The sequence below is a fragment of the Nothobranchius furzeri genome, chromosome 4 (genome assembly GCF_043380555.1).
Source record: "Nothobranchius furzeri strain GRZ-AD chromosome 4, NfurGRZ-RIMD1, whole genome shotgun sequence".
Taxonomy (NCBI): domain Eukaryota; kingdom Metazoa; phylum Chordata; class Actinopteri; order Cyprinodontiformes; family Nothobranchiidae; genus Nothobranchius; species Nothobranchius furzeri.
In genome coordinates, this window is record NC_091744.1 from 63,083,959 (window position 1) to 63,100,391 (window position 16,433).

Sequence of the window (16,433 nt, forward strand, 5' to 3'; positions counted from 1 at the left end):
CTTTTTTTTTTGAAGCGCATGCTATCAATTTGCCCCTCACATAAGCCTTAGAGGCTTCCCAAACACTTTGAATATATCCTGTACTACCAATATTTGCTTCAAAGAAATGTTTAAGATCTTCACCCAAACAGTCCTTAAATGATTTATCCTGTAAAAGCGAGACATTCATCCTCCACCTTGAACCTCTTTTATTCTCCAGTCCTAGTTTAATACTAAGTTCAACCACTGCATGATCAGTCAGTGCAATTGTTTTTATATCACAGCTTATTGCATTAGATAACATAGATTTAGAAACTAAAACCAGATCGATCCTAGAATAAGGTTTGTGGCAATGAGAGTAAAATGTGTATTCCCTTTTTGATGGATTAATTAACCTCCACACATCGATTAAGCCCATATCTCCCTTTTCATATGAACTGCTTCTCTTCCCTTAGAACTAATTGGGCCTTTAGATGAGCTATCTATCCAAAACAGGATCCATTACTTCATTCAGATCACCTGCTAGTATTATTTGTCCGTCCATATCTCCCAATACCCTATTTATCCAATGAAAAAAATGAGGGTCTTCTTTATTGGGGCATAAATGTTACACAATATTAGCTTTACTCCCTCTACCAGAGCTTGGACACATACCATTCTTCCTTCAGTATCTTTAACTTCTTTAATCAATGAAAATCTAATACTTCTTTTAATAAGTAAAACTACCCCATTGCGAGCACTTGAATAGGAACTATGAAAAATATGATTTACACCACCACCTTTAAACCTCATTTCTTCACCGTCATTTAAGTGGGTGTCTTGAAAAAAAATTATATCAGCTTGTACTGACTTTAAATAGGATAGTAATTTACGCCTTTTGGTTGGATTTCTGCACCCATTAATATTCCAAGACATACATTTTACATGTTTCCCTGTCATTTCCAATTGTAAGTTTCAATATGATTTAAACCCGCAACCATGCTAGACAAAATAAACATTTCCTCCCCTGAAGAAAAGACCAACTGTATGGGTGCACACAGCCAAAACACTCCCATGAACAGTGCCTAAACAAAAACCCTATCGGGTCCGTAGGATGCTGCTCTACTTCTCCCCTCCTAAGATGACAGATGATGAGATCTGCCCCCTCTGACAGTCAGACACTAGATGTCTCAGGCTCCTCGAGATTACGTCATCAATCAGTCGAATTTGGGGTCCCCCCTCCTTGCGCCCTCTTCTCCTGCTCATCCTCGTTGCTGAAAAGCTTTTCCACTGCCTTTGCAGAGTTGAAGCTTACATTTTCCCCCTTCCACTTTACACGTAGTGTTGCCGGGAACGCCAGGGAGTATTTGACATTGCGCTCCTGAAGCCTTCGTTTCACGGCTGTAAAAGCCTTCCTTTTTTCCGCCAGCTCCTTGGTCAAATCGGGAAACACAGACAGCCGACATCCTTCCCAATCAAACCCGCGTTTCTTTTTGGCTGTCATAATTACTTTATCCCTCGCTGACTGCCTCAGGAAGCATATACACACTGGTCTTGGAGCTCGGTTTGGGTCTGGGATCGGAGCAAAGGTGCGATGAGCGCGCTCAATCTCAAACTCAACATCATCACGCACCCCCAGGCCCTCAACAAGCATCCTCCGAACACATTCCAGCAGTGTCCCACCAGTACCAACAGTGTCTTTCAGCCCAATAACTCTCACGTTGTTCCTCTTACTGTAGTTTTCGAGGGCCTGGATGAGCTCCCGCGTAGCGTCCACCTGTTTGCTTCTCTCCCCATCAGTGTGTAGCCGCTCCCAGGTGTCCTCCAAGCAGGAAATGCGGGTCTCAGCCTCCGTGATCCTCTCTTGCATAGCCACCACCTTTGCATTCAGCTCGGTTGTCGTCTGCTTTATTGTAGAAACATCGCTGGCAACACTTTGGAGTGTGCCACTCATCTTGAAAACTTCAGTGAATAGCTTCGCCAAGTCAGGCGGGGCAGCTGCCTTGCCCCCTTCCTCCTCAGGGCTGCTGCGATTAGCTACTCGGCTTGAACTTTTAGTCTGCTTCGGTGCAGCCATTACTGGATTATATTCCTTATTTTGCTTCAAATAGGTGACAGCAGCTCTTACTCAAAACATCTGAAGCAGAGTGGCAATAAATAGAGGCCTAGACTGTAGAAAAAACAATCTAATCAAAAGTCGAAGGGCGGAGGTACTCTAACCAGCTGCCATCTTGTTCGCCGTGCCCACGTGACTCCAAACATGCAGCTTATTCATACAAGCAGATCAGCAGAAATTATTCACACAAGCTGACTGAAGTGATTCAGGCTCTGACTCGTACTGAAGTCCTACACAAACACATTCTGCTGTTTGTAATTCATGTACATTTGGACACTGCTGCAAACGGTTCTGTCATTTTTGTTAAAAATCTGGACCAGAAATGGTTTTCCCATTTTAAAACTAGCTAATTTTTATAGGCACAAGTAACTGGAATGGATGCCCTATCAGATTAAAAATCCTTTGGCTCATGCAAACAAAGGTACTGACTCTTGAAGTTCGTTTCAACAGTAGACTGCTGTAGATATCTTGCACCTGAAACATCACCTAGAAGCCAATAAATATCCCTGGATTATGACATGTTGTAAAAGTTCTTTTTATAATGCACACTGATTGTCCCAGCAGACAATAAACTACACTGATGAACATATTTATGGAGACATGGGTGTCCACATTGACACATGTCCATATATGACTGTGTCCACACAGAGTCAGACGCTAACTGCATGCAAACATTCTCAAAGTGCGGAAGCTACCTTGGCTCGTGGAAGCCTTGGTATGCATAGTGCTGCAGCAGGGTCCAGGTGATGCCATTGTCAGAAGAGTAATGCAGCAGAACGCCCTCTCCAGGCTGATCAGGTGCAGGGCAGGAGCTCAGGATGCTACGGCTGCCCAAACGCAGAGTAAACTGTAGATACCTGCGGATGATTGTTGCAGAAATATTAGAGAGAATAAATCAGACGTGAAAGAAGTGGTTACAACACAGATAGGTCAAAAAATAAACTGTATTTGAGAGTAAAGCAAAGGCAAAGGAGCATTTTAAAGGTAGATGAACTGACATCTGAGCATATCAGAGGTGGACGATGGATGAGATCATTATAAAAAACAATTAGATAAGAGAGGTAAGAAATATTCAGTTGGAGACAGCATGAAAGCCAAACTTCAGCTCAGTTTTTATGCGAACTGTCATTTTCTCATGTTCACCTTTGCTTATGCAGACCAATCAAAGTCTATCAGAGTAATTTATCTCAAAATCGACCAAATCAAAACCTGTTTGTGTGCAAATCTGTGTTTTATGAGCATTAAAGAGTCTTCCTTCATGTCTCAGTTTATAGTCTATGTTAAAGATGTTGGTTTGGACCTTTTCTCCCAGTCTGAGCATCAGTGCTACCTGGCCTGAGAGCTGTCCAGAGGAGCGGTGACCAAGTGTCTCCGGCTGTCTTTGTTGAAAACCAGAGCTTTGCCGCTGGCCAGCACTCCACATCCAAAGCTGACTTCAGCACCACGAAGCGATGAGAAGCTGTGGTAGGAGGAGAGGCGTGGACTAGAGAAACCCTCAGACAGGAAGGCTGGGAAAGTCTGGGATGCCAGCTCACAAGCTGGACCGCTGAAGCCCGGGTCACATCTGGGGGGTCGAATCACAGAGGAGGGAAGAAAAGAACCATTAGCTACAGCGACAATTACGAGAATAAGGAGGCTGAGATAATGAAAATGTATCAATAAACCATAAAGATTGGATTCATTTTGAATGGTGATCATTTTGTGTAGGAACACATTCACTTTAGATTTATTAGGTGTAATAAAGCGGGTCCTTACTTGCAGCCTGTACGGGAACAATGCCCTCTTCCAGAGCAGAATCGAAGGCAAGCCGGCCCAATGTACACTGGAAAAAAAAAAACACAAAGATGAATTTGATCAAATAGTAAAGTCGCCATAAAGGAAGGAGGAATAAACACGAACAACCAAGAATTGAACCATGTGGTGTTTGGAAATCGAGATTAGATATTTTTAATGTGACAAGAACATTTTCATCTTTTGTACATCAGCACTTTAGAAATCAAAACAACACTGCTGAGTAATCTTGCTGTAAATGTTTTATGCCTAAGGAATCAGATTTTATTGGAAATTGTTAACTGCTCTTTAATGTCAGGTCTTTTTTCTAAATCACTGAAAACTGCTGCAGTGAAACCCCTTCTAAAGAAAAGGAAACTAGACCCCTCAGTATTGAACAACTACCGACCGATCTCTGATCTTCCTCTGATTGGAAAAATAATTGAAAAGGCAGTAATGATCCAAATAAACAATTATTTAGAGTAAAATAACATTATGGAAGGTCTTCAGTCAGGCTTTAGACAGCACCACTGCACCGAGACACTGATCAAGGTATTAATTGACATTCGTCTCAACACCAATTCAGGTAAAGCATCTGTCCTGATGATGCTTGACCTCAGTGCAGCTTTTGGTACTGTGGACCATAACGTCCTGCTGGTCAGACTCAAACTGGGTGGGACTGTCAGGCACAGCGCTTGGCTGGTTCCAATCTTATCTCAAGGACAGGGGCTATGTTATTTCTATTAAGGATTACCAATCAAAGCGGATCACCATGACATGCGGGGTCCCCCAAGGCTCAATTCTAGGACCGCTACTCTTTAATCTCTATGTGCTACCCCTGGGTTAGGTCATACTTAATAACAACATTGCCTATCAAAGCTATGCTGAACACTGTCCTTCCCATTCGAGTGATTTCCCTGTCCTTTCCTGTCCAGGTTGAACCCATATTCCTTTCCAGTCAGGTCGGATCATTCCGGTACCTCAGAGTTTGAACTCACCACCCCCGGGTCCTCCTAGTATTTCCATTTTGGGCCGTCATGAGCCGTCCCTAAGGTGGGGGGTCCTGTCACGATTCCAGCCCTTCAGCCATTCACTTCACACCAGACACTAACTGAACTCCACTTCCCAGCATTCCCTACACCTGTTTCCTCTCTCCACGTCATCATACACACCTATTTTTAGGAAGTCCTTCCCAACAGTCCGTGTCCAGTCATCAAAGCTTCTTAGCTCTGCCCGTGACCTAGGCGTTTGCTGCTTGTTACAGAACCCGCTGCGACTTGCTCAGTAGCGTGTCTTCCCCTTTGTTTTGTCTTTATGTTTCCAGCGCGTTGGCTCAATCCGCAATGTCATGGCGCCCAGACCATCCGTGCTCACATAGCTCAGTGGCTCCCCCGGTCCTAGCTGACACTCCAGTTCAAGTCAGATGGCCACAGCTCAACCCGTTGCATCGCCCCGGCCGGTAAATCACGCCAGACAGTTCCAGAGCTCCCATGCTCCTCAGCACCATCTTCAACCTCCAAACTGTAAACCCGTTCCTTTTACCTTCTGGAACATTGTCCTTTTTCCGTTTGAGGCTCATGTTGGCGTTCCTGTATTAACTGTGTTAGACGTCATCCATCACTAGCACTTCTGCGTTTGGGTCTTGCTACACGCTACAGCCCTCCTCACTGCTCACTCAGTTGAGCCAAGGAGAGGAGACCTGGCACTGGTTACCAGTAAACAACAGAATAGATTTCAAAGTGCTTCTACTAGTTTATAAATCACTCAATGGCATGGGACCAACATACATGTCAGATCTCAGTCCTGTATACCCAATAGGGCTCTGAGATCCCTTGGAAAAAATTAGCCTCGGGTCAGAACCAAACACGGTGGAGGTGCATTTAGTTACTATGCAGCTCACATATGGAATCAGCTTCTCCATGACCTCGGATCTGCCCCAACCCTAGTGTTGTTTAAATCAAAAATAAAACCCTAATGTACTCATCAGCCTTTACATGAATTGTTTCTTATCATGCGTCGTCTCCACTGTAATCTGCACCGTAACTTTGTCTTCTCCTTTAGCTCTAAACTGTAATTTAATTTGTGTGTATTTTAGTTTGTGTTTTATCTTGTTTTCATATCATGTCTCGATAATTGTAAAGCACATTGAATTGCCTCTGTGTTTGAAATGTGCTCTATAAATAAAGCTGCCTTGCCTTTGTTGCAATACTAAATAATGTAATAAAAATGTCTGTGGTCATTATTTGTCATCCACTGAAGGTTTTTCCACGACTGTTTTGTTTTTTTATTTATAATTTTCATATTTTGGTTCCAGTCCTTGTATGAGTTCAACTCTGAAATAATGCTTTATTTTGTTTGAACGTTGATCTACTTGCCTCTGTGACTCAGTTTATTACATAACAACAAACTTGAGTGATTACTGAAAATAAAATGTAATAGCAAAAGAAACATAAGAAAATGACCAAAGGGAGAACAACAATGAATATTTTTTTCTAAAAAAAATCACTTGGACAACATTGTAAAGAGATGTGAATTAAAGTCAAGATTGACCAAAAAAAAGATCTTTATCTTCTTCTATTTGATTCAGCATGGTGCATTTGGTTTTATCAACATCATATGTGGAGTTTAAAAGTTGGTTTTTGCTCATGTGAACAATGAAAGACAATAATTGAGTCATCACAGTAACACAGTACTGTTTCTCTCTTGGTGATATTGGCGTCATTTTGATCAAACAATAAAAAGAACGATGATGTTTCCACATATTTCCAATTAATATTTGTATACGATCACTGCTTCAACAATACGTAGTTTCTCACCATTGTCTATGGCCCACATGTTGCCTGATCCAGAACCAGACTGCTTCCAGCGAAACCGTGTGGACTCTGTCAGGGCAGCGTTGGGGAGAGGAATAGAGATTCTAGTCCACCTGAGGAAGCAGGACATAAATCGTCAACACCACCTTAAAGCTCCCAGACACAAACTGCAAGTAGATGAGATACCCGCTGTAGTTGTCTGAGGAGTAGATGGTGCTGTGTGGTAGATGTGGTCCGGCACAGAGCTCCGGTAGACACTCTGTGTGCAGCAGAGACCACGAGCGACCAAGGTTGGTGGAAAACTCCAGGCTCACACTAAAGAAAGGAAAGAACATCTTAACAACTTCACTTTCATTTAGGCTATGTCACAATTGAATGCACCTGTAACTCCAAAGACAACAACACACTACCAAGAGGTTTACCTGGACACACTAACTGTCTGTGGCAGCATAAACACTGTGCACCTAAGATTTGCTGCAGTGCTCATTTCTCCACATCACATTTTCCACACCGTGCACATATTTTTTATGTGCTCATATTTTTTGCACAAAGGATAATTGTCTTTTGCACCAGACAACTTCCTCGAGTGTAAGAAATGATTGTGATTCAGAGTTGGTTGCATTGTTGCCTTGCATGGAGAAGGTTACAGGCTTGAATCTCGACTGTGACCTTTCTGTTCATGTTTTACCCTTGCGTGGGAGGGTTTTCCTATGGTACTCTGGTTTCATCCCATAGAACAAATGCATGCTCGTCGTGAACCAGCTCAGTGGCCTAGTTGTTGAGTGTCCTCTGTGGGAAGGAGGGGTCAGGGTCCAAATCCCAGTTGGGTCATACCAAAGATCTTCAAAAAGTTGAGCCCAATGCCTCCCTGCTTGACACTCAGCATTAAGGGGTTGGATTGGGGGTTAAACTAGCAAAAAGTTCCCAAGCGTGGCTAACGGCTCCTCCAGGGAATGGGTCGAATGGGGAGAAAAATATGTGATAACGAATGGGATTTTTTACTCGTTAGGGTAGTTGGAGACTCTAAATCATCTCTGGGTGTGAGTGTGGATGTGTGTCTCAGTGGTGGACTGCAGACCTGTCCAGGGTGTCCCACACCTTCTCCCCAAATACTTCTGGAGTTAGGCATCAGCTCCTTATGACCCTACTGAGGAATAAGGAGCTAAAATGACAAGACACTCCTTAAACTTTCATTTGTTTTAGAAGTCTGTTCTGCCTTCAGCTTCTGGATTAGCCACACATTTTAACAGAAATTTAACAGGGTGAGGCTGAAAGCCTGACAGTATGTAGGAGTCTCTCTTGCAGCTGCTTAAGCTGACACAGTCAAAGCGGGTTTGACAAAGCGTCGTACCTGTTGGCAGGCTGGTACGAGCCACAGCCAAGGTTGATGGAGAACTGAGCAACATGTGTGTGGGTGCCAGGCAGCACAGGGAGCAGCTGCATGTAATCCACGGCCCACACGTGACGGTTCGCCCCGCCATGCGAACGCTGCTCCAAACAGAACTGGGAGACTGGAGTTTGCAGCTCAGATGGAAGTGATACTGATACCACGGCAGGAGTCTGAGAAAGTAATAAAAGAGGTCAGAGGAGGGCAAAATCAGAAATAAGGTGAGAACTCAAAAGAAATCAAAATTGTTTAAGAGGTAAATTTCATTTAATTCAAAATCACAATCAGGGAACAATTATTTAAAATAATTGTTGACATTTTTTTCAGATGAGTTACTTGGCACAAAGGCTCCTACGTCTTACCTTGTAAGACTGGTATGGAAGGGTGTCCAGAACCACATGTTCCCTCCTGCCCTCCGATCTCCCAAACAGAATCACATCATTGTCATGTGATTCCCCTGCTTCACAGTCACCGCCTCCTGCATAAAAATATCAACAAACAAAATTCACGTAAGTGTTGAAGGAATGTGACTGTTAGCCATGTGCACAAATGCAGTGAAAGATAGTCCAAGGAGAAATCCAGGATGTTTCTACCCATAGTGAAGTAGAACCGGAGGTTTCCATATGATGTAGTGTCAAGGTATGGGGTGCACACTCTCCTCCGGCCCTCCTTCTCAAACACAAGTGCTGCGCCTGACTCGATCTCTCCACATCTGGTCCCGTAAACTGCCCCCTCTATGTTCCAGCTGGGCAAAAGACACCAGGACAAACACACACTCACACAAGGTTAGGTTTTGTTTTGATAACAGCTGAAATGTCTCCCCAGCCTTCATTAGTTTCTACAGGAGCTTATCATCACTAAATGAAACAAATTAGCTGTGTCCTAAAACATGCAGGAAACATGGTGGAAGCCGGCTCCAGCAACAGGCATGTCAGCTCCACTTTACTAAGTCCAGCAGGAGGCAGACCACCACTCTGAAGTTGCAAGTTTGATATTCTGGCCACTGGGAGTCTGAGTGGCATTTCAATAACCCTGTAAAGGGTATTTGAGAACCTACTGGTTTAAAAATGTGAAAAAAAGTAGCATGGTATGGCTTTAAAACTGGGGTCCATAGCATGACATCATCAAAGAGCGAGGGCGATTAAAAAAAAAATAACAGCAATAGCTCCGACTCTGCTCCGCCTCCCCTTCAGGAAGGAGCTGAAAGCCACACCTCATACTGCGCACTCGCACACAAATAGCCTTGTAGCGTTAACAAACATGTTTTTGTTGTGTTCCTGCACAGACACATTTGATTCTAACTGCTTAATTATCTCCTCAGCCTTCACTGGGTTCTGCAGGAGCTGCAAATCACTCATTTCAATGAAATATGTAGTATTCAAGCAGAGAAAAATCTAAAACTGAAAGGAAACCAGCATTCATTGCACACACACACACACACACACACACACACACACACACACACACACACACACACACACACACACACACACACACACACACACACACACACACACACACACACACACACACACACACACACACACACACCTTTCTCACTACAACAGGCTAAGCAATAGTCCCATGTAGCGTAAGATTGAACGCCACACTTCCCTGCACAAAAGATAAATTCCTTTTTGTTCCCCTCTCTCCTTTTCCATAGTTAGGTTGAAGTTTACAGACTGGTATGAATTTAATGCAGGTTGAGTTAGCATTCAAGCTAAGTTTCTTAACCCCGCACCCCACCCACTGCATTCCACTGTGGGGACCATGGACAGCTCCCTCGGAGGCAGATTGAGACAGCCTAGATACAGTTGTGGTCAGAAGTTTACATACACTTGTAAAAAATATAATATAATGGCTCTACTGAGTGTCCCGTTACTTCTAAAACTCTGATTTTTCTCTGATAGAGTGATTGGAACAGATACTTCTTTGTCACAAAAAACATTCATGAAGTTCGGTTCTTTAATGTCTTTATTATGGGTTAACAGAGAAAAGTGATCACATTTGCTGGGTCACAAATATACATACAGCAGTGCTAATATTTGGTTACATGTCCATTAGCCATTTTCACTTCAATCAGGTGCTTTTGGTAGCCATCCACAAGCTTCTGGCAAGCTTCTGGTTGAATCTTTGACCACTCCTCTTGACAGAATTGGTGAAGTTCAGTTAAATTTGATGGCTTTCTGACATGGACTTGTTTCTTCAGCACTGTCCACATGTTTTCAACGGGGTTTAAGTCAGGACTTTGGGAAGGCCATTCTAAAACTCTTATTCTAGCCTGATTTAGCCATTCCTTTACCACTTTTGATGTGCGTTTGGGGTCATTGTCCTGTTGGAACACCCAACTGCGCCCAAGACCCAACCTTCGTGCTGATGATTTTAGGTTATGTTGAAGAATGTGAAGGTAATCCTCCTTCTTCATTATCCCATTTACTCTCTGTAAAGCACCAGTTTCATTGGCAGCAAAACAGCCCCACAGCATAATATTCCCACCACCATGCTTGACTGTAGGCATGGTGTTCTTGGGGTTAAAGGACTCACCTTTTCTCCTCCAAACATATTGCTGGGCATTGTGGCCAAAAAGCTCGATTTTTGTTTCGTCTGACCACAGAACTTTCCTCCAGAAGTTCTTATCTTTGTCCATGTGATCAGCAGCAAACTTCAGTCAAGCCTTAAGGTGCCGCTTTTGGAGCAAGGGCTTCCTTCTTGCACGGCAGCCTCTCAGTCCATGGAGATGCAAAACACGTTTGACTGTGGACAATGACACCTGTGTTCCAGCAGCTTCTAATTCTTAGCAAATCTGCTTTTTGGTGATTCTTGGTTCACTCTTTACCCTCCTGACCAATTTTCTCTCAGCAGCAGGTGATAGCTTGCGCTTTCTTCCTGATCTTGGCAGTGATGAAACAGTGCCATGCACCTTATACTTACAAACAATTGTTTGCACGGTTGCTCTTGGGACCTGCAGCTGCTTTGAAATGGCCCCAAGTGACTTTCCTGACTTGTTCAAGTCAACAACTCGCTTTTTCAGATCCATGCTGAGCTCCTTTGACTTTCCCATTGTAGCGTTTGTGGGCGTTTGTATCCAATGAGCCCTATTTACCTGGCCTAAGAGAAGTCACCCGCTGTAGTCACTCAGAATCACTCACAAGAAGTTAAGAGGCCATGCTATGAAGCTCAGTTCACTGACACGTTTCTAAGTCACCAAAATTGCTAGTTCATGTTGCTGTATGTATATTTGTGACCCAGCAAATGTGATCCCTTTTCTCTGTTAACCCATAATAAAGACATTAAAGAACCAAACTTCATGAATGTTTTTGTGACAAAGAAGTATCTGTTCCAATCACTCTATCAGAGAAAAATCTGAGTTTTAAAAATAACGGGACACTCAGTAGAGCCATTACATTACATTTTTTACAAGTGTATGTAAACTTCTGACCACAACTGTATAAAACAGAGCACTACTGTAGGTCATTCATCCCCTCTGCAGTAAGAGCGTATAACTCCTCAATTTAAGCTGTACTGACATTATCCTGGTACACAGTAACACCAATGCATTATTCAGTATGTGTTCAGTACTTGTGCAATACCGGATTTACATGGTCTGTCTATGACCCTGACAGTATGCTACTTAGTTCTATAACCCAAGTTCTTCATTTTTTTAATTTGTGGTTTTTAGTGGTCGAAGGTTACAATACTAGTTTACTGCCTATGTGTGTATACATCTACCTTTGTTATTATTTTTCTTCAAATTATTCTCTCAAGTGAGAACAGGTGCTGCTGTAAGTGAATTTCCACACTGTGGGAACTATTCTATTCTGTTGTTGTGCACTAGTGTGACATCCCATAATGCACACTGGGGGAGGGGGTACATTCTCTCTGCTTGTCAACTCTCTCTTGGGGATACACATGTGTGGGTCAACACCCTGGCCTCGTGCCAATGATTGATTTTTGGCCAGGGGAGCGACTTAGTCTAAATTCTTAATGTCTAAATTCTTTTTAATATTTTACATTTTTAGATTTTGTGAAGCGCCTCGTGATTTTTATCTTGAGAGGCGCTATAGAAAAAAATATTTTCTTCTTCTTCTTCTTCTTCTTCTTAGGGGAAATACAAATGATGAAAGATGAACTACGTTATATTACAGAACAGGGTCAGATAGACAAAATGAAGCATTTTTTAAGTGTCTTTAAAAATTTTAGACAACACACCCCAGCTTTAGCCTTTTAATTCCCTCACAAACAAACAAACAAACAAACAATAAAATTTGTAGAATTAGACTACGGATGTATTTTGGGTTTTAATTATGATCAATAAGATGTGATGATTCTATATAAATATACAGTATCAACCTGATTGATCTTGTTTGACCAGAAGAATTAGGATTCTTTGTTTCTTCAGGGATCATAACACACTTCGTATTAATTCAGACAGAGTCAAGTTTATAAAAGTAAGATAAACTGACCATTTCCACTTTTGCATTTTTAGATGTGAAGCAAAATGTGCTTTAGTTTAAAGTAATCTGATAGTATTAATAAAACAATATGAAGGTAATCATAATGCAATGTAATAATGTAACACATTTTTCTCAAACAACTTTTACGAATTTTCTTGTTTTACTAATTTTTTTCTTGTTAAATTAATTTAATGCTACAATGTGATGTAGGGACTTTAGAAACGCTCTACCAATTGGTTGAGCAGGCAGGCAAGTTTTGCTTGATGCAAAATCTAAAAAATAAAAAAACCCTAATGACAATTGTTTTACATGTGCCCCTCAAGCATCAACATTACACAACGTGGTTAATCCATTATTTATAAAATTAAAAACACTAAAATTTATATGATCTGGTGGACTACAATATTTTAAAATTTATGTATAATGCAAACAAAAGGAACGTACCTGCATGATTAATCAAAAGATTTACAAAAAGACATAGCAAATATGATCTAAAAGGACATGAATTATTTAACATACCTAGACATCGGATAATCATAAAGGAACATTGTGGGTCTATATATGGAGTTAAATTGTGGAATAAATTAAATACTGAAATTAAGAATGCAAAAACAATATTGACTTTCAAAAAGGAGATAAAAAATGAAATGATTAACCTATATAGATCCATTACATAAATGTGAGAGGGAAGGGGGGTTGGGGGGATGAAAGAAAAAAAAAGGAAACAAGTCTATGTATTCATTTGTGTATATATGTATGTATGGAGGTCTACAACTTTATGCTTCTCTCTGTGTAACTCGTTTTCGCTTTTTTTTTTTTCGATTCATGGGTTGAGATTGTGTGGGCCAACCAGTCCAGGAACTATATTGTTCAATTTTTTTGTATTAATGTTATTTTAGTTAAAAGGGGCAGATAACATAAGTTTTACTTCTTTCTGTCCCCTTTTTCATTTTGGCTTGTAGTATTTTTTTTCCTGTTTTTATTTTAATGTCAATAAATGAAAAATGAAATAAAGAAAAAAAAAAGAACAAACATACAATGCCTGGTAATATTTGGCAGAAACCACTTAACATGAGCATTACACACACAGGTTTCTGCACAGAGAACATTGTAGATTCTCGTTATCTCTGACAGAAGTTAGCTTAATGTGTCAGCCTTTCTCCCAGCTTCCTCTGACTCCACTCCCTGCTTCTCACCCTTTCCTGTCCTGTTGTTACTATCCATTTCCCACCTCAGTCACAGCCATGTTGGTCCTAAATGACCCTTAGTGAAGTGCATCTTTGCCACAACATTGTTCCCTGCCTACCTACACACGCGCTGGTCCATGTTGCTGATGGCTGAAAGTTAGCATGCAGAGCAGCATGAACTGAGGTCATGGGGTTGCTGCAGAAACCTGCTTCCATTTCAGATTCTTCACATTCATGCAAAAGCAAACTGACAGATGTGGTGCATGAAGCTTGTTAATTACTCCCTGGCAGTGATACCATCTATCGTTTCTTCCCTTTTATCTTTCTGCCTCATGCGGTGCATCAGACAGGGATTCTTTGCTTGCTGCTGTCCGGTGTGTGGGTGTGTTTGTGCTCTGAACAGATGGACTGCTATCTATGTAGCAGTCGGAGGTTTGTGGTCACCTGTGTGAGTCCCCGCGCTTGACTTATGCAACACTGCGCTTTTCATCACCAGACACAGTATAACAAGTGACAGGTGTCATATCAGAGTACTAATGCCTGATAAATTCATCCTCTCTGGTACCGGTAGCACCTTCCAGTTTTTATAATATTTATTCAGACAACAAGGCGAGGGATAAACTAGAATGCACATGACTTACTTTGAAGGTGGGCTCTCAAAATCTTCCTCCCAGTAGCTCCTTCCCTCCTCTCGGTGCAGATCTATGTCTCTGCTGGAGGCAAAGCTTTTACCTGCTCCATCGGCTCCATGGAAATACAGGGCGTTGCCCTCAGACTGACAGGCATGCTGCTCAAAGAAAGATATGAGGAAATAACGCATTAGTTTAAAACTGTTTCAAACTTACTCTGACTTTGTATCATGAATAAACTTTTGTTGTGTTTTAATTGATTTATTTTAATAAGTATATAGCCTAAAAAGCATGCTACAATCCCAAAAGCAGCAACAACTAACGTTCTCTTGAATTCTTTCCGGAAGATGTTTAAATTTGGAATAAAATGCAAAAATACCATAATACATTAAACACTGGCAAACTAAAAAAATGGTCGGCGGACATAATAAGTGCTGCAGGAGAGACATGTGTTGTTAGTAAATTGTTGATTTCACTCTAAGCACCTTGTTTAGAAAAACTTTACAGCTAGGCTATATTACATCATCGCTTCATCATCTACTCCGTTTTCACCCAAGAGAAAGTTAAATATTCACCCATTTAAATATTTCAGGAGCTCATAGTTTAAGATTTATTAATGTTTCTGAGTTCAAACCGGTGCAGAATCACATCTCTTTTTAACAAAACCCTGGAAAAGGTCCAAGAATTCACAAAGAGCTAAAGCCACATACGTTGACATCCAGTTTATTTTCTGTGTTTAGCTTTATTTTTCTTGGAGTCTTCCACAGCGTTTGTACCATCTTTTAATACAGACATTTTACCAGTTAACACATCTGGAAGCAAAGCATTTAAATACATGTTTTACAACATGTTTGCTGTGACTTTTCTGGCATTCATTAATAGTTTAAAGTTTGCTTTAGTTGTTTTTTAAAATGTGAAATCATTTAATTTCATTTTCAAAGGACATGAGCTGGTGACTGGACTTTCGATTACATTTCTATAAATAGAGCAATTTAAAAATAAATTAGTGACTGAATGAAGGATGTTTGTATGAGCGTCTGCTGGTGCACCTTGACTGTAGCTCCAGGGAAGAAGAGCCAGTTAGCGGTATCAGGAGGATCCAGATTGTCCTCCATAAGGGGGGCCCTGTGGGCAGAATTGACCAGCAGCACATTGTCCAGACCCCAGCAGGACTCATAACCTTCAGGTCTATGGGGGTTCTCCTGAGACCAGCGGAGTCGTACAGACTCGGCTCTGGACGGATGCGGAAGAGGCAGCAGGTGGACAACTGTGCTGCTGTTGGTAGGAGCTCTAAAGAAAAGTAACACACACAAAAAAACTTGTTTCATGTGGATAAAATCTACAAGAAAATCAGATTTCTAAACAAGTGATTGTTAAAATAAATGAAACTGGGATTCTTATGAAACGATATGAAGTGTTATCACCTAAAATGTTGTAGGTGGCTCTTTACCTGATAACAGTTTGAAGAAATATAGGTTAATTATGACCAGATTGATAAGCTAATGGCTAGTCTTGGCGAGGACAAGACAAGACAAGGCAGCTTTATTTATATAGAGCATTTCGTATACAGAGGCAATTCAATGTGCTTTCCAAATAGCAAGAACATTAAAACCAATATGACAGAAAATACAATTTAAAATCTAAAAAGAAACAAAGTTAAAGGGTGAGCAAATACAGAGCAGGAGGTGCAGCATAAGAACACTTATTCAAAGGCTGATGAAAACATGAAGGTGTTCACTTTTGATTTAAAAGTTTGGGGCATATTTGAGGTCACAAGGAAGCTGATTCCATCTGTGTGCAGCATAGTAGCTCAAAGCAGCTTCACCATGTTTGGTTCTGACCCGAGGTTCTACCAGCTGATGGTTTCCTAAGGATCTTAGAGCCCTGCTGGGTGTACCTGAAGGAGATCTGATGTATGTATTCTGTCCCCTAGTAGAAGTACTTTGAAATTGATTCTGTAGTTCATTAGTAACCAGTGTAGAGGTCTAAGAACAGGAGTGATGTGCTCGGTTCTCTTGGTTCTTGTTAAGACTCTAGCAGCAGCATTCTGAATAAGCTGCAGTTGCTTCACAGCTTTTTTGAGAAGACTAGTCAAAAGACCATTGCAATAGTCCAGCCT

At 41.4% G+C, this 16,433-nt stretch overlaps 1 protein-coding gene across 1 annotated transcript in view; it reads right to left on the reverse strand.

The window, feature by feature from the left end:
• LOC107388505 (reelin) overlaps positions 1-16,433 on the reverse strand; it is a 124,196-nt gene that overhangs the window by 25,295 nt on the left and 82,468 nt on the right. Inside the window, exons 10-19 of the mRNA XM_054732918.2 lie at positions 15,364-15,604; positions 14,327-14,472; positions 8,638-8,789; positions 8,407-8,522; positions 8,009-8,217; positions 6,844-6,972; positions 6,661-6,770; positions 3,830-3,896; positions 3,405-3,638; positions 2,770-2,931 (exon numbers count right to left, since the gene is read on the reverse strand). Of these exons, the coding sequence (XP_054588893.1) occupies positions 2,770-2,931; positions 3,405-3,638; positions 3,830-3,896; positions 6,661-6,770; positions 6,844-6,972; positions 8,009-8,217; positions 8,407-8,522; positions 8,638-8,789; positions 14,327-14,472; positions 15,364-15,604 (1,566 nt within the window). The remainder of the gene's footprint in view (positions 1-2,769; positions 2,932-3,404; positions 3,639-3,829; positions 3,897-6,660; positions 6,771-6,843; positions 6,973-8,008; positions 8,218-8,406; positions 8,523-8,637; positions 8,790-14,326; positions 14,473-15,363; positions 15,605-16,433) is intronic.